The sequence below is a fragment of the Neopsephotus bourkii genome, unplaced genomic scaffold (genome assembly GCF_033783945.1).
Source record: "Neopsephotus bourkii isolate Nb327-2 ecotype Australia unplaced genomic scaffold, CSIRO-AGI_Nbou_v1 NB_338, whole genome shotgun sequence".
NCBI lineage: Eukaryota > Metazoa > Chordata > Aves > Psittaciformes > Psittacidae > Neopsephotus > Neopsephotus bourkii.
In genome coordinates, this window is record NW_026900844.1 from 1 (window position 1) to 23,572 (window position 23,572).

General features: G+C 59.4%; 3 protein-coding genes across 3 annotated transcripts; 1 reads left to right on the plus strand and 2 right to left on the minus strand.

Annotated features, from left to right (window-relative positions):
* Nucleotides 1–217: 217 nt before the first annotated feature.
* Nucleotides 218–14,786, plus strand: LOC133209471 (histone acetyltransferase KAT5-like; the record flags this gene model as incomplete). The annotated part of the gene is made up of 12 exons (XM_061348142.1): nt 218–286; nt 1,764–1,900; nt 5,044–5,220; nt 6,058–6,138; nt 6,727–6,801; nt 8,639–8,887; nt 10,630–10,719; nt 10,800–10,940; nt 11,717–11,810; nt 12,182–12,341; nt 13,447–13,528; nt 14,646–14,786. Coding segments are annotated over 12 exons (1,490 nt in total), but the record flags the coding sequence as incomplete, so codon positions are not given.
* A 68-nt stretch (nt 14,787–14,854) lies between these two features.
* On the minus strand, nt 14,855–16,299 carry LOC133209472 (ribonuclease H2 subunit C-like). The gene is made up of 4 exons (XM_061348143.1): nt 16,149–16,299; nt 15,848–15,957; nt 15,506–15,622; nt 14,855–14,985 (listed from the first exon to the last, which is right to left on the minus strand). Exons 1-4 carry the CDS (start codon nt 16,291–16,293, stop codon nt 14,941–14,943), a joined length of 417 nt encoding a protein of 138 aa, XP_061204127.1. The 5' UTR covers nt 16,294–16,299; the 3' UTR covers nt 14,855–14,940.
* Nucleotides 16,300–19,891: 3,592 nt separating this feature from the next.
* On the minus strand, nt 19,892–22,290 carry LOC133209473 (cyclin-dependent kinase 16-like; the record flags this gene model as incomplete). The annotated part of the gene is made up of 6 exons (XM_061348144.1): nt 19,892–19,943; nt 20,194–20,241; nt 20,438–20,515; nt 21,392–21,482; nt 21,693–21,735; nt 22,185–22,290. Coding segments are annotated over 5 exons (356 nt in total), but the record flags the coding sequence as incomplete, so codon positions are not given.
* Nucleotides 22,291–23,572: the final 1,282 nt, after the last annotated feature.

Consider the following 23,572-nt stretch of genomic DNA (forward strand, 5'->3'; position numbering starts at 1 on the left):
GGGGAGGGGCCAGAGCGGAGGGGGCGTGGCTTGCGACCAGCGGGGGTCCGTGGGGTCCTAAAGGGAGACGCGTGTTGGGGGGGGGCAGACACAATGGGGGCATTTTGGGGGGCAATGGTGGGGTTTGGGGGGGTCCATCCCATTGTTGGGGGGTTGGGGGGGGATGTGATCGGGGTGTCCCCAAAAGAGGGGTGGTGACACCCCCATTGTCACCCAGCGCTAGCCGAGATCCTGAGCGTGAAGGACATCAGCGGGAGGAAGCTCTTCTACGTGCACTACATTGACTGTGAGTCAATGGGGGGGACATGGGGGGCATCACACACACACATGACATGGTACCCCCCATATGTGGGGACATAGAGTGGCTATGGGGGGGGTTAGAGGGGATATGGGGGTGCAAGTGCCCCTCCGTCACCCCATGTGTGTTCCTTGGGGTGGGAACACAGAAGGGGGCTATAGGGGGTGGGCATGGAGGGGACATTGGGGGGTGTAGAAGTGTTATGGGGCGCCGTGGGGCTGCCGTTGTCACCCCATGTGTGTGCCCAAGAATGGGTTGGGGACATAGAGGGGCCATAGGGAGACGTGGGGGGCCATAGGGGGACATAGAGGGGCCATGAGGGGCCACAGGGAGACATAGGGAGACATAGAGGTGCCAAGAGGGGCCATAGGGAGACATAGACGGGCCATAGGGGGACATAGAGGGGCCATAAGGGAACACAGGGCGACATGAGGGGCCATAGGGGGCCATAGAGGGGTCATAGGGAGATATAGACAAGCCACTAGGGACCATAGAGGGGCCATAGTGGGCCGTAGAAGGACCATATGGGGACATGGGGGCCGTAGAGGGGCCATAGGGGGACATGGAAGCGCCATAGGGAGACATAGGGGACCACAGAAGAGCATAGAGGGACATACAGGGGCTATAGGGGGCCATAACGGGCCATAGAGGGGCCATAGAGGGACATAGAAGGGCCATAGGGAGACATGGGGGGCCATAGAAGGGCCATCGGGGGCCATAGAGGGGCCATAGGGGGACATAGAGGTGCCATAATGGACCATAGGGGGACATAGAGGGGCCATAGGGGGACATAGAGGGTCCATAGGGGGCCATAGAGGGGCTATAGGGGGACATGGGGGCCATAGAGGGACCATAGGTGGGCATAGAGGGACAATAGGGGTACATAGAGGGGCCATAAGGGACCATAAGGGGGCATAGAGGGGCAATAGAGGGGCCATAAAGGGGCCATAAGGAGACATGGGAGCCATAGAGGGTCCATAGGGGGACATAGAGTGTCCATAGGGGACCGTAGAGAGGCTATAGGGGGACATGGGGGCTATAGAGGGTCCATAGGGGGCCATAGAGGAGCCATAAGGGACCATAGGGGGTCATAGAGTAACCATAGTGGCCATGGGGTGCTATAGTGGCCATGGGGTGCCATAGTGGCCATGGGGTGCCACAGGGGCCATGGGGTGCCACAGGGGCCATGGGGTGCCATAGTGGCCATGGGGTGCCATAGTGGCCATGGGATGCCATAGTGGCCATGGGGTGCCATAGGGGCCATGGGGTGCCATAGTGGCCATGGGGTGCCATAGTGGCCATGGCGTGCCATAGTGGCCATGGGATGCCATAGTGGCCATGGGGTGCCATAGTGGCCATGGGGTGCCATAGTGGCTATGGGGTGCCATAGTGTCCATGGGGTGCCATAGTGTCCATGGGGTGCCATAGTGGCCCTGCTGACCCCATTACCCCCCATTGTCCCCAGTCAACAAGCGCCTGGACGAGTGGGTGACGCAGGAGCGGCTGGACCTGAAGCGGGTGCAGGGTCCCCGCAAGGAGGCCAAGACCCCAACCAAGAACGGGCTCCCCGGTTCCCGGCCCGGCTCTCCCGACAGGGACACGGTGAGCACCAACCCCCCCCTACTGGGATATGGGATGGGGCACATGGATAACGGGATGGGGGCATTGGGATATGGAGAGAGGGGATGTGGGACCATGGGATAGAGGGAGGTGGGACAGGGGGATATGGGATGAGGATGTGGGCACAGGGGGATGGGGACAGGAGGGGACCCTGGTACCCATGGATGTCCCCAACCCCTGGAGCAGGGGGGGGCACAGGAGCTGCTGGGGACACCTAGAGCCAGGGGACAGCCCAGACCCCCCTATGGCAGAATGGGGACACCCCCAGCCTCTCTATAGGACCTTGGGGACATCCCCAGCCCATCCATAGGACCCTGGGGACATTTCCAGCCCCTCTACAGGACCTTGGGGACATCCCCAGCCTCTCTATAGGACCTTGGGGACATCTCTAGCCCCTCTATAGGACCCTGGGGATGTCCCCACCCTCTCTATAGGACCCTGGGGACATCTCCAGCCTCTCTATAGGACCTTGGGGACGTCCCCAGCCCCTCTATAGGACCCTGGGGATGTCCCCACCCTCTCTATAGGACCCTGGGGACATCTCCAGCCTCTCTATAGGACCTTGGGGACGTCCCCAGCCCCTCTATAGGACCTGGGGATGTCCCCACCCTCTCTATAGGACCCTGGGGACATCTCCAGCCTCTCTATAGGACCTTGGGGACGTCCCCAGCCCCTCTATAGGACCCTGGGGATGTCCCCACCCTCTCTATAGGACCCTGGGGACATCTCCAGCCTCTCTATAGGACCTTGGGGACATCCCCAGCCCCTCTATAGGACCCTGGGGACATCCCCAGCCTCTCTATAGGACCCTGGGGACATCACCAGCCCCTCTATAGGACCTTGGGGACATCCCCAGCCTCTCTATAGGACCTTGGGGACATCTCCAGCCCATCTATAGGACCTTGGGGACATCTCCAGCCTCTCTGTAGGACCTTGGGTACATCCCCAGCCTCTCTATAGGACCTTGGGGACATCCCCAGCCCCTCTGTAGGACCCTGGGGACATCCCCAGCCTCTCTATAGGACCTTGGGGACATCTCCAGCCTCTCTGTAGGACCTTGGGTACATCCCCAGCCTCTCTATAGGACCTTGGGGACATCCCCAGCCCCTCTGTAGGACCTTGGGTACATCCCCAGCCTCTCTATAGGACCTTGGGGACGTCCCCAGCCCCTCTATAGGACCTTGGGGACGTCCCCAGCCCCTCTATAGGACCCTGGGGATGTCCCCACCCTCTCTATAGGACCTTGGGGACATCTCCAGCCCATCTATAGGACCTTGGGGACATCTCCAGCCTCTCTGTAGGACCTTGGGGACATCCCCAGCCTCTCTATAGGACCTTGGGGACATCCCCAGCCTCTCTATAGGACCTTGGGGACATCCCCACCCTCTCTATAGGACCTTGGGGACATCCCCACCCTCTCTATAGGACCTTGGGGACATCTCCAGCCCCTCTATAGGACCTTGGGGACATCTCCAGCCTCTCTATAGGACCCTGGGGACATCCCCAGCCCATCTATAGGACCTTGGGGACATCCCCACCCTCTCTATAGGACCTTGGGGACATCCCCACCCTCTCTATAGGACCTTGGGGACATCCCCACCCTCTCTATAGGACCTTGGGGACATCCCCACCCTCTCTATAGGACCTTGGGGACATCTCCAGCCTCTCTATAGGACCTTGGGGACGTCCCCAGCCTCTCTATAGGACCCTGGGGACATCTCCAGCCCCTCTATAGGACCTCGGGGACACCCCCAGCCCCTCTATAGGACCCTGGGGACACCCCCAGCCCCTCTATAGGACCCTGGGGACACCCCCAGGCCCTCTATAGGACACTGGGGACATCTCAAACATCCCTGTAGGACATTAAGGCCAACCCATGACCTCTAAGGGATCCTGGGGACCTGCCAAACACTTCTATAGGACCCCGGGGACATCCCAAACACTTCTATAGGAGCCTAGGGACATCTCCATCCCCTCTATAGGACACTGGAACCATCCCATGACCCCTCTATAGGACCCTGGGGACATCCCCAGTCCTGCTTTAGGGTCTTGGGGCCATCCCCAACCACTCTATAGGACCCTGGGGCCATCCCCAGCCCCTGTATGGGACACTGGGGCCATCCCAAACCCCTCTATAGGACCCTGGGGACACCTCCAGCCTCTCTATAGGACCCTGGAGCCATCCCATGACCCCTCTATAGGACATTGGAGCTATCACAAACTCCTCTATAGGACCCTGCAGACCCCTACAGCCCCTGTATAGGACACTGGGGCCATCCCAAACCCCTCTGTAGGACCCTGGGGACACCCCCAGCCCCTCTGTAGGACATTGGGGCCATCCCCAACCCCTCTATAGGACCTTGGTGCCATCCCAAACACCTCTATAGGGCATTGGGGCCATCCCAAACACCTCTATAGGGCATTGGGGCCATCCTCAGCCCCTCTATATAGGACCTTTGGGCCATCACCAACCCCTCTATAGGACCTTGGGGCCATCCCCAACCCCTCTATAGGGCATTGGGGCCATCCCAAACACCTCCATAGGACATTGGGGCCATCCCCAGCCCCTCTATAGAACCTTGGAGTCATCCCAAACACCTTTATAGGACTCTGGAGCCATCCCCAACTCCTCTATAGGATCTTGGGGCCATCCCAAACACCTCTGTAGGGCATTGGGGCCATCCCCAACCCCTCTATAGGACATTGGGGCTATCCCCAACCCCTCTATAGGACACTGGGGCCATCCCAAGGCCCTCTATAGGACCCTGGGGACACCTCCAGGCCCTCCATAGGACATTGGCTCCATCCCATGACCCCTCCATAGGACATTGGCTCCATCCCATGACCCCTCCATAGGACATTGGCTCCATCCCATGACCCCTCCATAGGACATTGGCTCCATCCCATGACCCCTCCATAGCACCCCGGGGCCCATCTCTGCCCCCTGGGAGGTGACACCCGGGACCCATTGGGGCCGCTGCCATATGGGGAGGGTGGGAGATGCCATCACCCAGTTACGGGGGGGGGATTCAGTGCCACCACCATTGGCTCCCCCTTTAGGCCCCCCAATGGCTTTGTCCCCCCCCATTGTCCCCCCTCAATGCCTCCTCTTCCTCCCGGCACAGAGGAAGAGCCTGGAGCTGGCGCTGCCGGTGGCCCCAGCCAGCGGGAAGAGCATCCCGGGGCCACCAGTACCACCAGTGCCACCAGTGCCACCAGTGCCCGTTCAGATCACCCTCCGCTTTCACCTGCCCAAGGAGAGCGAGGCCGAGCCCCCCCCGCCCGGCGCCCAGCGCCCCACGGTAACTGGGGCCCCAATGGTCCCCAATAGGGCACTGTCCCCAATGGGTCCCCATCACTGGCTCTGTCCCCAAAGGGGTGTCTGGTTTAGGTCCCAAGGGCGCTGGTCCCCAGTTATGTCCCCAGTGGGTCCCATTCTGTCCCCAGTGGCTGTGTCCCCAGTAGGGTCCTGTCCCCATTGCTGTCCCTAATGGGTCCCATCCTGTCCCCAGTGGGTCCCCATTGCTGTCCCCAGTGGCTGTGTCCCCATTAGGGTCCTGTCCCCATTGCTGTCCCCAATGGGTCCCATCCTGTCCCCAGTGGGTCCCCATTGCTGTCCCCAGTGGCTGTGTCCCCATTAGGGTCCTGTCCCCATTGCTGTCCCCAGTGGGTCTCATCCTGTCCCCAGTGGGTGCCATTCCCAGTGGGTCCCCAGCCCAGTCCCCAAGGGGTGTTACTGGGGTGATGCTGGGAATCTCTAGGGGCTACTGGGGCCATACTGGGAGCACTGGGATGCACTGGGATGGATTGGGATGAACTGGGATGACCCAGGACGGTTTGGGATGGACTGGGATGGATTGGGGTGAACCAGGATGGATTGGGATAAACTGGGTTGAACCGGGATGGGTTGGGATAAACTGGGATGAACCAGGATGCGTTGGGGTGACCCGGGAGGGGTTGGGAAGAACTGGGATGGTTTGGGACGAACTGGGATGAACCGGGATGGATTGGGATGAACCAGGATGCACTGGGATGAACCGGGATGGATTGGGATGAAATGGGATGGACTGGGATGAACTGGGATGCACTGGGATGAACTGGGATGCACTGGGATGAACTGGGATGCCCTCATTCCCCAGAAGCGGAAGCTGGAGGTGGTGTCTCCAGCCACCCCTGTCCCTGCAGCCACCGAAACATCACCGGCTTCCGTGTTCCCCCAGGTGAGCCCAGTGACACCAGTAACACACCAGTAACACGCCAGTAACACACCAGTAACAGCTACCCTGTACCACCAGTGAGCCCTCAGTAACCACCTAGTAACTGACCAGTAACCAACCAGTACCCATCCAGTAACACCAGTAACCACCAGTACCCATCCAGTAACTCCCCAGTAACGCACCAGTAACAAACCAGCAACACACCAGTAACACCACTAACGCACCAGTAACACCAGTAACCAGCCAATAAGGGCTCAGCCATCACTTACTAACACAGATCCCATCGCCTCTCCCAGTAACCACCCCCAGTGCTCCCAGTAACCCCTTTGGGGGGGGGTGTCCTCAGTCCTTTTAGGGGTGCTCAGGTCCTTTGGGGGAGTATTTGGGGGGTATTTGGGGTGTTTTTCCTTGGGGGTATTTGGGGGGTCCTTGGGGGGGGCCTTGGGGGTATTTGGGGGGGTCCTTGGGGGTATTGGGGGGGGTCCTTGGGGGTATTTGGGTGGGTCCTTGGGGGGGTCCTTGGGGGTATTGGGGGGGTCCTTGGGGGTACTGGGGGGGTCTTTGTGGTCCTGACCCCCCCGGACCCCCCAGAACGGCTCCGCGCGTCGGGCAGCGGCCGCCCAGCCCGGGAGGAAGCGGAAATCCACGTGTTTGGGAACGGATGAGGTGGGAAAGGGAACGGACACGGGTGGGGATGGATGGGGATGGGGATGGATGGGGATGGGGATGGGGATGGGATGGGGATGGGGATGGATGGGGATGGATGGGGATAGGGAATGGAGGTGGGGATGGATGGGGATGGGGATGGACATGGGCATGGATGGGAGTGGACATGGACATGGATGGACATGGATGGGGATGGGCATGGATGGGGATGGGGATGGACATGGATGAACATGGACATGGATGGCACTGACCATGGCTGGGGATGGACATGGATGAACATAGACATGGACACGGATGGGACTGACCATGAATGGGGATGGTCATGGATGAACATGGACATGGACATGGATGGGACTGACCATGTCTGGGGATGGTCATGGATGAACATAGACATGGACATGGATGGGACTGACCATGTCTGGGGATGGTCATGGATGAACATAGACATGGACATGGATGGGACTGACCATGTCTGGGGATGGTCATGGATGAACATGGACATGGACATGGATGGGACTGACCATGTCTGGGGATGGTCATGGATGAACATAGACATGGACATGGATGGGACTGACCATGTCTGGGGATGGTCATGGATGAACATAGACATGGACATGGATGGGACTGACCATGTCTGGGGATGGTCATGGATGAACATAGACATGGACATGGATGGGACTGACCATGGCTGGGGATGGTCATGGATGAACATAGACATGGACATGGATGGGACTGACCATGGCTGGGGATGGACATGGATGAACATGGACACGGACACGGATGGGACTGACCATGGATGGGGATGGACATGGGCATGGATGGGGATGGACATGGATGGGGATGGGAATGGACATGGATGAACATGGACACGGATGGGACTGACCATGGCTGGGGATGGACATGGATGAACATAGACATGGACATGGATGGGACTGACCATGGCTGGGGATGGTCATGGATGGGGATGGGGATGGACATGGATGGGGACTGACCATGGCTGGGGATGGTCATGGATGAACATAGACATGGACATGGATGGGACTGACCATGGCTGGGGATGGTCATGGATGAACATAGACATGGACATGGATGGGACTGACCATGGCTGGGGATGGACATGGATGAACATGGACACGGACACGGATGGGACTGACCATGGATGGGGATGGACATGGGCATGGATGGGGATGGACATGGATGGGGATGGGAATGGACATGGATGAACATGGACACGGATGGGACTGACCATGGCTGGGGATGGACATGGATGAACATAGACATGGACATGGATGGGACTGACCATGGCTGGGGATGGTCATGGATGAACATAGACATGGACCTGGATGGGACTGACCATGGCTGGGGATGGTCATGGATGGGGATGAACATGGACATGGATGGGGATGGGGATGGTCATGGATGGGGATGAACATGGACATGGATGGGGATGGGGATGGGCATGGATGGGGATGGGGATGGTCATGGATGAACATGGACATGGACACGGATGGGACTGACCATGGCTGGGGATGGACATGGATGAACATAGACATGGACATGGATGGCACTGACCATGGCTGGGGATGGACATGGATGAACATGGACATGGACGGGGATGGGGACTGACCATGGCTGGGGAATGGACATGGGCATGGATGAGGATGGGCATGGCCATGGATGAACATGGATGTGGATGGACACGGATGGGACTGACCATGGATGGGGATGGACATGGACATGGATGGGGATGGGGATGGACATGGATGAACATGGACACGGATGGCACTGACCATGGCTGGTTCTGGCACTGACCCTGCCCGTGCATCCCCCGGTGCAGGACTCGCAGGACTCGTCGGACGGGGCCCCGCAGGCGCCGCGCATGACCGGGAGCCTGGTGTCGGACCGGAGCCACGACGACATCGTCACGCGCATGAAGAACATCGAGTGCATCGAGCTGGGCCGCCACCGCCTCAAGCCCTGGTACTTCTCACCCTACCCGCAGGAGCTGACGGCCCTGCCCGTGCTCTACCTCTGCGAGTTCTGCCTCAAGTACGGGCACAGCCTGCGCTGCCTCCAGAGGCACCTGGTACGGACGTGGGGGAGCCCCCCATTGACACCATTGGGGAACCCCCCATTGACACCATTGGGGATCCCCCCCATTGACACCATTGGGGACCTTCCCATTGACACCATTGGGGATCCCCACTGAGACCACTGGGGAACCCCATTGACACCATTGGGGAATCCCCCATTGAGACCATTGGGGAACCCCCCATTGACACCATTGGGGAACCCCATTGACAACATTGGGGAACCTCATTGAGATCATTGGGGACCTTCCCATTGACACCATTGGGGAACCCCCCCCATTGACACCATTGGGGATCCCCCCCATTGACACCATTGGGGAACCTCATTGAGGCCATTGGGGACCCCCACTGACACCATTGGGGAACCTCATTGAGACCATTGGGGAACCCCCCCATTGACACCATTGGGGAACCCCATTGACACCATTGGGGAACCCCCCCCAATTGACACCATTGGGGAACCCCATTGACACCATTGGGGAACCTCATTGACACCATTGGGGAACCCCATTGACACCATTGGGGACCTCCATTGACACCATTGGGGAATCCCATTGACACCATTGGGGATCCCCATTGAGACCACTGGGGAACCCCATTAAGACCATTGGGGAACTCCACTGAGACCATTGGAGACCTTCCCATTGATACCACTGAGTACACCCCAATAGCCTCAAGTACGGGCACAGCCTGCGCTGCTTCCAGAGGCACCTGGTACGGACGTGGGGGAGCCCATTGACACCATTGGGGAGCCCATTGACACCATTGGGGAGCCCCATTGACACCATTGGGGAACCTCATTGACAACATTGGAGAACCCCATTGAGACCATTGGGGAACGCCATTGACACCATTGGGGAACCCCATTGACACCATTGGGGATCCCCCCATTTATACCATTGGGGACCCCCATTGAGACCATTGGGGAACCCCCATTGAAACCATTGGAGACCCCTTCATTGATACCATTGGGAACCCCCTATTGACCATCAGACACCCCCATTGACCATTGAGTACCCCCCCATAGCCTCAAGTACTGTACCTGGTACAGACCCAGCACCCTCCCATTGATGCCATTGGGGATCCCCCCACTGAGACTGTTGGGGACCATTGGGGACCCCCCCATTAATACCATTGTGGACCCCCCCCATTGACCATCAGGGAGCCACCCATTGGGTATCCTCCTTATAACCTCAAGTACAGGCAAGGGACCACCCCCCCCACCCCAGGCAACTGGTGACCCCCCCATCAACCATCAGGGACCCCCCATAACCATCGGGGACCCCCCCCATCAACCATCAGGGACCCCTCATAACCATCGGGGACCCCCCCATCAACCATCAGGGACGCCCCCATAACCATTGGTGACCCCCCCCATCAACCATCAGGGACCCCTCATAACCATTGGGGACCCCCCTCATCAACCATCAGGGACCCCCCATAACCATCAGGGACCCCCCTATCACCTCCACAGGATCCCCCATAACCATTGTGGACCCCCTTGGGGTGATTGGGGACCTCCTTGAAGACCCCCCCCGATACCATTGACCCCCCCTAGGGCTCATCCAATCCCCCCCCAATGGATGGGGACCAAAGTGGTCCCCCCCTTGTATCTCTACCCCTATAGTGCAGCATCACCCCCAACCCCATCACCCCCTTTCCCCCTCCCAGAGCCCCCCCCCTTTGGCTCCTCATTCCCCCCCTGACACCCCCTTTTCTTACCCCCCCCCCCCAAAAGACCAAATGTGACCTAAGGCACCCCCCTGGCAATGAGATCTACCGCAAGGGCACCATCTCCTTCTTCGAGATCGATGGGCGCAAGAACAAGGTAAAACACGATAAAGGGGGGACAAAAGGGGGGTCCCCTATTTTAGGGGACCCCCCCTCACTTTATGGACCCCCCCCCAGAGCTATTCCCAGAACCTTTGCCTATTGGCCAAGTGCTTTCTGGACCACAAGACGCTCTATTACGACACCGACCCCTTCCTCTTCTATGTCATGACCGAGTACGACTGCAAAGGGTTCCACATCGTTGGGTACTTCTCCAAGGTATTGGGGGGTCCTGGGGGGGTTTGGGGGGGTCATGGGGGGGTTGAGGGGGTTTGGGGGGGATTGAGGGGGGTCTGCACCTGAGAATTGAGGGGATTTGGGGGGGAATTGAGGGGGTTTGGGGGGTCCTGGGGGTGGTTGAGGGGGTTTTGGGGGGTTTGAGGGGGTTTAAGGGGGGTTTCAGGGTCCTGGTGGGGGGTTCATGGGATTTGGAGGGGGGTTGGGGGGGTTTAAGGGGGGCGTTTGGGGGTCCGGGGGGGGTTGAGGGGGTTTGGGGGGGAATTGAGGGGGTTAGGGGGGTTTAAGGGGGGAATTTGAGGGGTCCTGGAGGGGGTTGAGGGGGTTTTGGGGGGGTTGAGGGGGTTTGGGGGTTTAAGGGGGGGTTTGGGGGGTCGGGGGGGGGTTGATGGGGTTTTTGGCGGTTTGATGAGGTTTTGAGGGGGTTTGGGGGGTTTAAGGGGGGGGGTTGGGGGTCCTGTAGGGGGTTGAGTGGATTTTGGGAGGGTTGAGAGGGTTTTGGGGGGTGTTAAGGGGGGGGGGTTCTGGGGGGGGGGATTGAGGGGGGTTTGGGGGAGAATTGAGGGGGTTTAACGGGGTGTTTGGGGTTCCTGAGGGGGGTTGATGGGATTTGGGGGGGGGTTGAGGGGTTTTTGGGGGGTTTAGAGGGCTTTGAAGGGGTTTTGGGGAGGTTTTGGGGTTTTTTGAAGGGGTTTATGGGGATTTCAGGTGGTTTTTGGGGTCTCCCCCCCCTCAATTGCCTTCGGTGCCCCCCCCAGGAGAAGGAGTCCACCGAGGACTACAACGTGGCCTGCATCCTCACGCTGCCGCCCTACCAGCGCCGGGGCTATGGGAAGCTGCTCATTGAGTTCAGTGAGTGACCCCCCCAAAACAACCTGGTACCCCCAAACCCCCCCCTCAAACCCATTGGGAGACCCCAAACGTCTTGGATGGGGGGGAAAGAACCCCGAAATCCCCTTGAGGGGGACCCCAAAATACCCTTGGGGACCCCAAAATCCCCTTGGAGGATCCCTTTTAGCTCCCCCCCTGCCCCAAAACAAAAGAGGTACCCCCAAACCCCCCCCCTCAAACCCATTGGAACACCCCAAACACCTTGGGTGGAGGGGAAAAGAACCCCAAAATCCCCTTGGGGACCCCAAAATCCCCTTGGAGGATCCCTTTTGGCTCCCCCCTGCCCCCAAATACACCCATGGGTATTGGGGGACCCCCCCCCTGGTTTGCAGGTTATGAGCTCTCCAAGGTGGAGGGGAAGACGGGGACCCCCGAGAAGCCGCTCTCGGACCTGGGGCTCCTCTCGTACCGGAGTTACTGGTCCCAAACCATCCTGGAGATCCTCATGGGGCTGAAGGCAGAGGGAGGGGAGCGGCCCCAGATCACCATCAAGTGAGGACACGCCCCCTTACCCGAGGCCACGCCCCCATTTCACTTTAGGCTCCACCCCCTTCATTAAGCCCAACACCCATGCGTTATCACCCCCCCCGCCGCCACCCGTGGATGCCAGCTCTATGGGGAATAGGCTCCTCCTGACCACGCCCCCTTTGTAGGCCACACCCCCTTTCCCATTTAGGCTCTGCCCCCTCCGTTAAGCTCCACCCACATTCATTACCATCCCTCTCCCCCCATCCCTGTTATTGGATGCCAGCTCTATGTAGAATGGGCTCCTCCTGACCACGCCCCCTTCGTAGGCCGCACCCCTTTCCCTTTAGGCTCCACCCCTTCATTAAGCCACACCCCCATTCCTTATCATCCCTTCCCCCCCATCATTGGATCCCACCTCTATGTGGAATGGGCTCCTCCTGACCACGCCCCCTTTGTAGGTCACACCCCCTTGCCCTTTAGGCTCCACCTCCATTCATTATCCATCCCTCTGCCCCATCCCTGTCATTGGATCCCAGCTCTATGGGAACAGGCTCCTCCCCTGGCCACACCCCCTTTCCTTTAGGCTCCGCCCCCATTCAGTAACCTCTCCCATCCCTGCCTTGGATCCCAGCTCTATGGGGAACTGGCTCCTCCCCCTGGCCACGCCCCATTTCCCCATAGGCTCCACCCCGTCCATTAAGTCCCACCCCCATTCATAGTCCCCATCTCAGCTCTATGGGGAACAGGCTCCCCCCTGGCCACGCCCCCTTGCCCTTTAGGCTCCGCCCCCATTCATTAACTCACATCCCTCCCATTGGATCCCACCTCTATGGGGATCTGGCTCCTACTCCTGGCCACGCCCCTTCCATAGACCCCACCCACACCTTTTAGCTCCACCCCATTGGAGCCTCACCTCGATGCCACACCCCTTTATAGACCCCGCCCCTTTCACTGAGGCCACGCCCCCATCCCTATCGCTGCCATAGCAAAAAGGGGGGGGGGGAGAGTTTGGGGGAGGATTTAAAGGGTAAGGGGGGGTTCATTGGGGTCCTGGGGGGCTGAGGGGGCCTTGGGGGGGTCAAGGAGTGTTTTGGGGGTTCAAACCCCCCTTGGTGTCACCCCCCCCCAGTGAGATCAGTGAGATCACCAGCATCAAGAAGGAGGACGTCATCTCCACGCTGCAGTACCTCAACCTCATCAACTACTACAAGGTGACCCTAACCCCCCTCATGTCCCCTATACACATAGGGGGACCCCCCCCTTTGTACCCCCAAGCTTGACCCCTATAGAGGAGTGAGGGGTTGGGGGGAACACCCAAAGCAACCCCTATAAAGGATCCAGGTGTTGGGGGGACCCCAAATCCCTCTATAGGGAATACCATATCACTCCGTATAGAGAACCCAGTTCTTGGGGGGACCCCAAATCACCCCCAATAGTGGACCAAGGGGTTGAGGGACTCCAAATCACCCTATAGGTAACTCCAAATCACCCCCTATAGAGAACCCAGAGGTTGGGGGTGGGACCCCAAATCGCCCCCTATAGAGGACCCAGATGTTAGGGGGCACCCCAAATGATCCCCTATAGAGAACCCAGAGGTTGGGGGGACCCCAAATCACCCCCTATAGAGAACCCAGAGGTTGGGGGGACCCCAAATCACCCCCTATAGAGAACCCAGAGGTTGGGGGGGACCCCAAATCACCCCCTATAGAGAACCCAGAGGTTGGGGGGACCCCAAATCACCCCCTATAGAGAACCCAGAGGTTGGGGGGGACCCCAAATCACCCCCTATAGAGAACCCAGAGGTTGGGGGGACCCCAAATCACCCCCTATAGAGAACCCAGAGGTTGGGGGGGACCCCAAATCACCCCCTATAGAGAACCCAGAGGTTGGGGGGACCCCAAATCACCCCCTATAGAGAACCCAGAGGTTGGGGGGGACCCCAAATCACCCCCTATAGAGAACCCAGAGGTTGGGGGGACCCCAAATCACCCCCTATAGAGAACCCAGAGGTTGGGGGGGACCCCAAATCACCCCCTATAGAGAACCCAGAGGTTGGGGGGACCCCAAATCACCCCCTATAGAGAACCCAGAGGTTGGGGGGGACCCCAAATCACCCCCTATAGAGAACCCAGAGGTTGGGGGGACCCCAAATCACCCCCTATAGAGAACCCAGAGGTTGGGGGGGACCCCAAATCACCCCCTATAGAGGACCCAGAGGTTGGGGGGACCCCAAATCACCCCCTATAGAGAACCCAGAGGTTGGGGGGCACCCCAAATCACCCCCTATAGGGCTCAGCCCCCCAACGTGTGGGTCCCGGTGCCCTCTAGGGTCAGTACATCCTGACGCTGTCGGAGGACATCGTGGAGGGCCACGAGCGGGCGATGCTCAAGCGGGTGCTGCGCATCGATGCCAAGTGCCTGCACTTCACCCCCAAGGACTGGAGCAAGAGGGGCAAGTGGTGAGGCCACGCCTCCCTCTTGACCACGCCCCCTCCTTAAGGACACGCCTCCACCCTTCTTTTGGTCACGCCCACCTGTTATTAAACACCCAGCACTTGGCGCCTTTATTGAATGGGGTGGGCGGGGCTTGCGCAGGCTCCGCCCATAAAGGGGGTGGGGTTTGTCAGGGCTCCTCCTCCTCGTCGCTGTCAGGGACCGGAGCGTGGATCTATGGGGAGAAACAACGGGGAGAAGAATGGGGTTGGGAGGCACGAGCATGGGGGTGAAGGGGTTCCTGCCCTGCCCCCCAAGTGTGGGGACTGGGACTGGGGGCCCCCAAGTGTGGGGCTGAGGGGTGCCCATCCTGCCCCACAAGTGTGGAGCCTGGGATTGGAGACCCCAAGTGTCAGGGACCTCCCATCCTGCCCCCTAATTGTGGGGCCTGGAATTGAGACCCCCAAGTGGCAGGGGCCCCCCAAGTGTGGGTCCTAGGACCTCCCATCCTGCCCCCCAAGTGTGGTCACTGGGACTGGAGACCTGCAAGTGTCAGGGACTCCCCACAAATGTGGGGCTGAAGGGTTCCCATCCTGCCCCCCAACTACTGGAGACCCCAAAGTCTGGGTCCTAGGACCCCCCTCCTGCCCCCCAAGTGTGGGGCCCAGCACTGGGAACCCCCAAAGACACCTGGCCCCCCCCCATGCGGGTCCCTCCCTGCTGCACCCTAAGTGTGGGTCCCGGCCCAGCCTCACCGCCTGAGCGATGTCCGCCCACTGCAGCGCCAGGGCCAGACCCCCAGCGGGGGGGACGCCATCGGCCCCCCAGTCCCTGATGGCATCGAACGTCCCCATCACTGCCACGCACCGGCCCTGTGGGGGGGGGGGCAGACTCAGTGTGGGGCAGCCCCACAGCTCGCCTCATAGAGAGGGGTTGGGGGTGTCACCTGCCCCCCAAGCGTGGGGCAGCCCCACAGCTCGCCCCATAGAGCAGGGTTGGGGGTGTCACCTGCCCCCCAAGCGTGGGACAGCCCCACATCTCGCCCCATAGAGCGGGTTAGGGGTGTCACGTGCCCCCCAAGTGTGGGGCAGCCTCACCTCATCGCCATGGGGCGGGTCCCCTTCCTTCAGCACCATCCCCCGGTAGCCGTGGGGCAGAGGCAGGTCCCGGCCCCCCATGCGCCGGCCCCGGAACGAAGCCCACAGCTCTATGGGGCAGGGGTGGGAGGGGGGAGGAAATGTGGGGCAGGGGGTCAGCAGCCCCACACTTTGCCCCATAGCGCTGTTGGGCCCCACAGCACAGCCCCGGCAGCACGTAGAGAGGCTTCCCCCTCACCCACTCTGCCCCACACATCCCCCGGCCCCACAGCGCTCCCCGGCCCCATAGGAGCTCGCTCACCGCCTCCGGGCCCGGGCTGCACCCGCAGGAAGGCGGCCACAGGCGCGGGGCCGTTGTACCGGATACCGCAGGGCAGGAGCTGGGCCTGCAACGGGGCCGCGGCACCGGAGCCAGGCCGCAACCGCACCGCTTCCGCCGCCGCCATGGCAACACTGCCGGAAGCGGAAGCAACGTCTGACGTGCGAGGCGTAATGCGGCGTAACGTGGCGTGGGGCATGATGGGAGTTGTAGTTTTGAGGGTAACAAGGAGGTCAATAGGGAGAGGGATGGAGCCATGGATCCGGATACCCTCATAACCACATATGGGTCCCAAATGACGTCACAACCCTGGTGGGGAACCCCCTATGACGTCACAACTCTTGTTGTTGGAATTTCCACCCCCACAAGGGGGCTTCTATGACGTCACTGCCCTAGTGGGAACCCGTGACGTCATGACGCCAATAGGAACACAGACACCACCCTACCCCCCCACTGGAGGATTCCCTATGACGTCACTGCCGCGCTTGGGTGACATCACAGCAGCAGTGGGGACTCCCCCACCCAGTGACGTCATAACTCCACTGGGACCCCCCCACCCCACGTGGGTCCTGTCTGACGTCACAACCGCTACAGGGATTACCCCATGCCAAAGCATGTGTCCCCCCCCCGTGACGTCACAACCACTGAGGGGGTTCCCCCCACTGACGTCACTGAAAGTCACACCCCCCCCCCCCCCCAGTCCCACGTGGGTTGCCCCCTCCTCCCCCCCCCCGGCGCTGTCGCGACAGAGTCGGGGTGGGGGGTGCCGCCACAGGGAACCAATGGCTGAGCCTGAACCCACTCCCAGCCCCGCCCTTCCCTCCACGTCACCACCGCCCTGCAACGCCATTGGCCGAGCCTGCGGGACCCTCCCCCTACGCGCGGGTGAGACCATTGCGGTGTGTGTGTGGGGAGGAGGGGTGGGTTAGCCACGCGGGGTCACACAGGGGTCACGGGCGTGTCCCAGGGAGGCTTTAATGGTCGGTACCGTACAGCCGAGGCGCTAAGCCCCGCCCACCGCGTGACGTCACCCCGCCCATGTGACATCACTAATACGGGGGGGGTGGGGGGTAGGAAGAGCCTATAGGATCCATATGATCCCACCCCATCACCCCCCCCCCCCTTAGGGGGCAGGGTCGTGGCTCCACCCCCTCTACCCCTATAGCCCCCCCCCAAACAACCCCTATATCCCCATATGGGGGGGGGGGCAAAGCATCTGTCACCCCCCCCCCCACCCTGGGGCAGTTTAGAGGCTCTGCCCCACCCCCCCCATGGGTGCTATAGGGGCTCATGCTGCATGTAAAAAACCCCACTCCCTTATGTACATATTTACACACAGGGCACGTATAGGGACCCACAGGGATGGGGGGGGGATAGGGGCAATCCTGAGCGGTGCTGGATGTGCCGGGAGGAGCGAGGTGTGAGTAACCTCGGAGTAAAGTGTGAGTAAAGCCAGAGCAACCCCATGCTTAAGGCTGGAATGGGGCCTTGGGGTGTCTCGAAGCTCAAGGGGAGTCACCCTTGCGTGGAATGGGAGTAACAACGTGTGAGTAACCCCGGAGTAACAACCCTCTAACCACCTATGAGTAGCTGTGAAGGGTGCCGTTGGCACCCATTGTAACCCTAACGTAGCGCCTTGCATTGGGGTGACCAGTGAGTAACCCTGGAGTAAGAACCCTCTAACGACCTATGAGTAGCTGTGAAGGGTGCCATTGGCACCCATTGTAACCCCAGAGTAGCGCCCTGCATTGGGGTGACCAGTGAGTAAACCTGGAGTAACAACCCTCCAAGAAGCTGTATCTTGAAGGGTGCCATTGGCACCCATTGTAACCCCAGAGTAGCGCCTTGCATTGGGGTGATGGGTAAGTAAAACCAGAGTAACAACCCTCCAATAACCTATGAGTAACCCTGGAGCAACAACCAATGAGTAACCGTGCAGTAACAACCCTCCAACGACCTGTGAGTAACCCAGGAGTAACAACCCTCAACCAACCTATGAGTAACCCTGAAGGGAGCCATTGGCACCCATTGTAACCCCAGATCAGCGCCCTGCATTGGGGTGATGGGTGAGTAACCCTGGAGTAACCCAATAGTAACCCTAGCTTGGAGTAACGCTTGTGTGGCCATAGAGTATGTAGTAACCTGTGAGTAAGGAGTATTCCACCCATCAGCGTATTGGATAACCCCAAGGGGAGCTATGACCTGGAGTAGTGGCTGAGTAACTTCAGCATCAAGAACATGGAGTAACTCCAAGCAACCAACGTAAGGGCTGAGTAACCTTGGAGTAACAACTGTGAACCCCCAATGGGCTTGAATACACCCTGGGGGGGGTGGGGGGGGAAGTACCTTGCTCGGAGTAAAGAAGCAAAGCAAAGTGCGTGTATCCATGGAGTATCCTTGGAGAAAGGGCTTGGCCAAAGACCTGGCGCAAGGCAATGGTGTAAAGTGTGAGTAAGTCGTGCAAGGAGGGGGGCTTTGTATCGCTGCGTAGGAGCAAACAAGGTGCCATTGTGTGACCCTAAAAGCCCTCTAGGGCTGGCCCCCTAAGGCCTTAGGAACCTCTGAGTAAGGCCTGAGACCCTCCTGAGTCCCACCTATGAGTATGGAGCACGTCAGTGTCGAGAGGACCTCCTCACTGAGTAAGATGGGGTTTGTGTAGCGCTGGAGTAGGGCGGTGGGGATGAGAGAACCTGGGATTAAAGCCATAAATAGGGAAAAGCTCTGAGTAAAGGCTGAGTAAAGGCTTTGCCAAGGAGCTGGGCAAGGGATGGGAGCAGCAAGGCTGAGTAAAAGCAGAGTAAAGGCCAAGTAAAGCGAAGGGGGTGGGGGGGGAGAAGGGAAAGGGGGCATCAATAAAGCACCAAATCACCCCAAAGGCAGAGCTGAGTAAACCCAGAGTAAGGCCCCCCCCATGGGTAACCCTGACTAGGAGCAAATAAGCTCAACGTAAGGGCTGAGTAAACTCAGAGCAAGCCCCCCCCCCTCCCCAAAATTGGGTAACTGAAGAGCAACCAATCACTGCATAACCCTAAGGTAAGGTGGGAGTAAGCTCAGAGTAAGCCCCCTGAGCACCAATGGGCAAGGGGCAGCCCCATGCTGAGTAGTGACTGAGTAACCAAGGAGTAGAAGCCGACAGCAAGGGAGTAAAGGCTGAGTAAGGCTGGAACAGGGCAGGAGCGGCCCCACAGCTGCCTTGGTGTAAAGGGGGAGTAGGGCCTGAGTAACCCTGTAGTAACATGGGAGTAACCATGGACCAAGCCCCCCACCCCCCCCATAGCCCCACGGACCAAACCCCCCCCCAAGTAACCCTGGAGTAAAGTGTGAGTAACCTCAGAGGAAGCTCAGAAGGGGACCCCCCCCCCAAAACTGCCCCCATTGTAGCCCCACCCCCCACTAAGCCCCCACCCTGGGGGGGGAGGGGCCAATATAGACTCTTCTTTATAATATTGCCTTGAAAAAATAAAACTCGAAGGAAATGGGGGAGGGGGGGCCCCAAAATCGAAGGACCCCCCCCAAAAAATAGGGGGGGGGCACTCCCCATAACAAAGGATTCCCCATGGAATCCCCCCCAAATCCAGCAGCAGCTCTTCGGGGGGGGGGGTGTAGTAACACTTTGGGGGGATCCCCCTTTAGTTCTAGGGTGCCCCCCCCAAATCCATTTTGGGGGTGCCCCCCCCTCAGTTTGGAGCAGATATGCCCCAGCTTTGGGGGTCAACATCCCCCCTGCCCCCCCAGTGTTGGGGGGGGTCCCATGGCGTTGCAGCAGCGATCCAAGGGCTGTGGGGAGAGGAAAGGGTTAAGGGGGGGGCGCCTAAAACTTAATTCCACACCCCCCCCTTGGAGAGTCATCCCCTCCCCCCTATTTTAGGGCTCCCCCCACTTTGTGGGGGGGAAAGGCTCATTTTTGGGGCTGTTTCCCCATCTTTTGGGGAATTTTCTTCCTTTTAGGGGGGGTTGTACCCCAGGTTTGATCTATTGGGGGGTCCATGGGGGGGGGGGGGGCACCGAGATGTTGGGGGTCCCTTACCGGCTCAGTGTCAGAACACAGTGTCAAGCACCCGGAAGGCAGAGGAACCTGTGGGGGATCAAAAAAGGGGGGGGGCTTAGGGGAAACCCCAAAAATAGGAAGGATCCCCAGAAATGTGGGGGGGGGCATGGGGGGGGTGGGGCATAGTTTTGGGGGGGATCCAGTTTTGGAAGGGTCCTGGATGCTGAAGGGGGAGTCTGGGTTTGGGGGGGAAGGGGGGGGTCCCCATTTTGGGGGTGCTGACCTGGGGGGGGCAGCGTGGCCGAGCGCAGCCCTGGCTCCTTCTGCAGCTGGATCTCCTTCAGCGCGAAGATGGAGGTGGCTGCATATGGGGGGGGGGATTTGCATAAGGGGTGTGGCCAAACACAAGCCACGCCCATAAAGGACCTCCCCTCCCACCCACACTTAAGCCTGGCCCAATGCTCCCCAGCCCCAACCAATGGGATCCACCCCCTGCTCCAAGATTCCACCCACACAGGCCACACCCCCACCAAGCCCCGCCCCCTGAAACACCACCCACAACCCCACATAAACCCCTCCCACTTTAAAGTCACCGGACACCGCCCAAAGCCACGCTCCCTTTAAGCCCCTCCCACAACCCAATTTATAACCCCTCCCACTATAACCCATCCCACAAAGCCACGCCCCCTCAAGGCCCCCACCTTCGAAACCACGCCCCCTCATGAAGCCACTCCCACAACCCCATTGAACCCTTCCCACTCTAAGACCCTCCTCCTTTAAGCCACGCCCCCTGTAAGCCCTTAGACCCCGCCCACTTTACGCCAATGCCATAACCCCTGAAGCCCCGCCCTCAACCCTACTTAAACCCCTCCCACTTTGAGCCATTGGGCATTGCACAAAGCCACACCCCCTCTCAGATCTGTCCTGGAAGCCACGCCCCCTACCTGAAGCCATTCCCACAACTCCCATTGAACGCTTCCCACTTTATGCCCCGCCCCCTTTAAGCCCTTAGACCCCGCCCACTTTCCCTTACCCCGACGCCACACCCCCCGAAGCCCTGCGCTCAACCCCACTTAAACCCCTCCCACTTTAACCCATTGGACATCCCCCAATCACACCCACACCCCCTTGAAGCCCTGCCCACAACCCCCATTGAACCCTTCCCACTCTAAGCCCCACGCCCTCTAAGCCCCGCCCCCTTTAAGCTCCGCCCCCTCCCCCGGACCCAACCACTCACTGTCGGGCAGGGTGGTGACGCGGGGCCCCAGGCAGGCGAAGAACGGATGCGCCATGGCCTCAGCTGCCGGCAGCCGCCGCCGCCCCTCGAACTGCCCCGCCCACATTAGGACACGCCCATCGAGGGGAGGACACGCCCCATTGTGGGCGTGGCCCCACCAAGCTCCGCCCTCCTCCCCATTATCACCCCCCTCTGCGCATGCAATGGTTGGGTCTATGTAGGAGGGGGTGTGGTTAAAGGGGCGGGGTTTGTGGGGGAAGGGGCAGGGCTGTGGGTGGCCACGTCCCCTCCCCAACCTCACCTGCAGCAGCTGCCCCAGCAGGTCAGCACCATCCTGGTCCAGCCTGGGGGGGGGAAAGGGGAAGTCAGGCACCCCCCACTTGCTGCTATGGGGCAGAGCTATCCTCTATGAGGCACATACCCACACACTACCCCCCACTATGGGGCAGAACCATCCTCTATAGGGCAGATACCCACACCCCAACCGCCTCTATGGGGCAGAGCCATCCCCTATAGGGCAGATACCCACACCCCAACCGCCTCTAAGGGGCAGAACCATCCTCTATGGGGCACATACCCACACCCTAACCCCCTCTATGGGGCAAAGCCATCCCCTATGAGGCACATACCCACACCCTAACCCCTCTATGGGGCAGAACCATCCTCTATGGGGCACATACTCACACCCTAACCCCCTCTATGGGGCAGAGCCAACCTCTATGGGATCAATACCCTCCTATGGGGAACCCCCCCTCCCCCCTAAGGACCACCTCCCCCTTGCTATGGGGCAGACCGTGGCGCGTGGTGCAGCAGCCCCTCGGGGGGGTACGGGGGGTACTTGTGGGCCCGGAACTCGGCGTTGGCCCCGATCCCCGGCCACGTCTCCTCCGTTGGGGTCCCTGTGTGGAATGGGGGGGGGGGGGGGGTAAGGAAGAGGACCCCAAAACCCCTCTGGGACCCCAAATCTCTTTCTTTTACCCTAAAGCCCCTTTTTTCACCCCAAAATTCCCCTTTCATGCCCCAAAATCCCTTGGAATTTGCCCCAAAATCTTCTGATTTCTCCCCAACTTTCCCCCTCCCCAAACCCCTTCCATTTCCCCTCGAAACCCCCCAAATCCCCCCCAAACCCTCTTTAAATTGCTCCCCAACCCCTTCCTTTCCACCCCTCCCCCCGTTCTTTACCCTAAACCCCCTTCTTTCACCCCAAAACCCCCCTTTTTCACCCCCAAAATCCCTTGAAATTCCCCCAAATCTTCCAATTTCTCCCCAAATTTTCCCCTCCCCAAACCCCTTCAATTTCCCCTCAAAACCCCCATATTTTGCTCCCAATCCCCCCCAAACCCTCCTCAAACTGCCCCCAACTGGCCCTAAAACCCTTCCTTTACACCTCTCCCCCTGTTCTTTACCCTAAATCAGCATTTTTCACCCCAAAAATCCCTTAAAATTCCCCCAAATCTTCCAATTTCTCCCCATATTCCCCCCTCCCCAAACCCCATTTCCCCTCAAACCCCCCAAATTCTGCTCCCAATCCCCCCCAAAACCTCCTCAAACTGCCCCCAACTGGCCCCAAACCCCTTCCTTTACACCTCTCCCCCCTTTCTTTACCCTAAACCCCCTTTTTTCACCCCAAAAATCCCTTGGAATTCCCTCAAATCTTCCAATTTCTCCCCAAATTCCCCCCTCCCTAAAACACTTCCGTTTTCTCTCAAAACCCCCCAAATTTGCCCCCAAATCCCCCCAAACCCTCTTTAAATTACTCCCCAACCCCTTCCTTTCCACCCCTCCCCCCTTTCTTTACCCTAAACCCCCTTCTTTCACCCCAAAACCCCCCTTTTTCACCCCCAAAATCCCTTGGAATTTTCCCCCAAGTCCTCCAAATTCTCCCCAACTTTCCCCCCCAAAACCCTTCCATTTCCCCTCGAAAAACCCCAAAGTTTGACCCAAATCCGTCCCAAACCCTCTTCATACTGCCCCCCAACTGGCCCCAAACCCCTTCCTTTACACCTCTCCCCCCTTTCTTTACCCTAAACCCCCATTTTTCACCCCAAAAATCCCTTGAAATTCACTCAAAATCATCCAATTTCCCCCTCCCCAAACCCTTCCATTTCCCCTCAAAACCCCCCCGATTTTCCCCCAAATCCCCCCCAAACCCCCATCAAACCGCCCCAAACCCCTTCCTTT

Bases quoted from the DNA above. Each gene is read 5' to 3' on its own strand.
- LOC133209472 (XM_061348143.1), bottom strand. From the start codon at position 16,293: ATGGCGGCGGCGGAAGCGGTGCGGTTGCGGCCTGGCTCCGGTGCCGCG. The intron at 15,958-16,148 runs GTGAGCGAGCTC...CCTGCCCCATAG, and splicing joins GCAGCCCGGGCCCGGAGGCG to AGCTGTGGGCTTCGTTCCGG. The intron at 15,623-15,847 runs GTGAGGCTGCCC...CCCCCCCCACAG, and splicing joins ACCCGCCCCATGGCGATGAG to GGCCGGTGCGTGGCAGTGAT.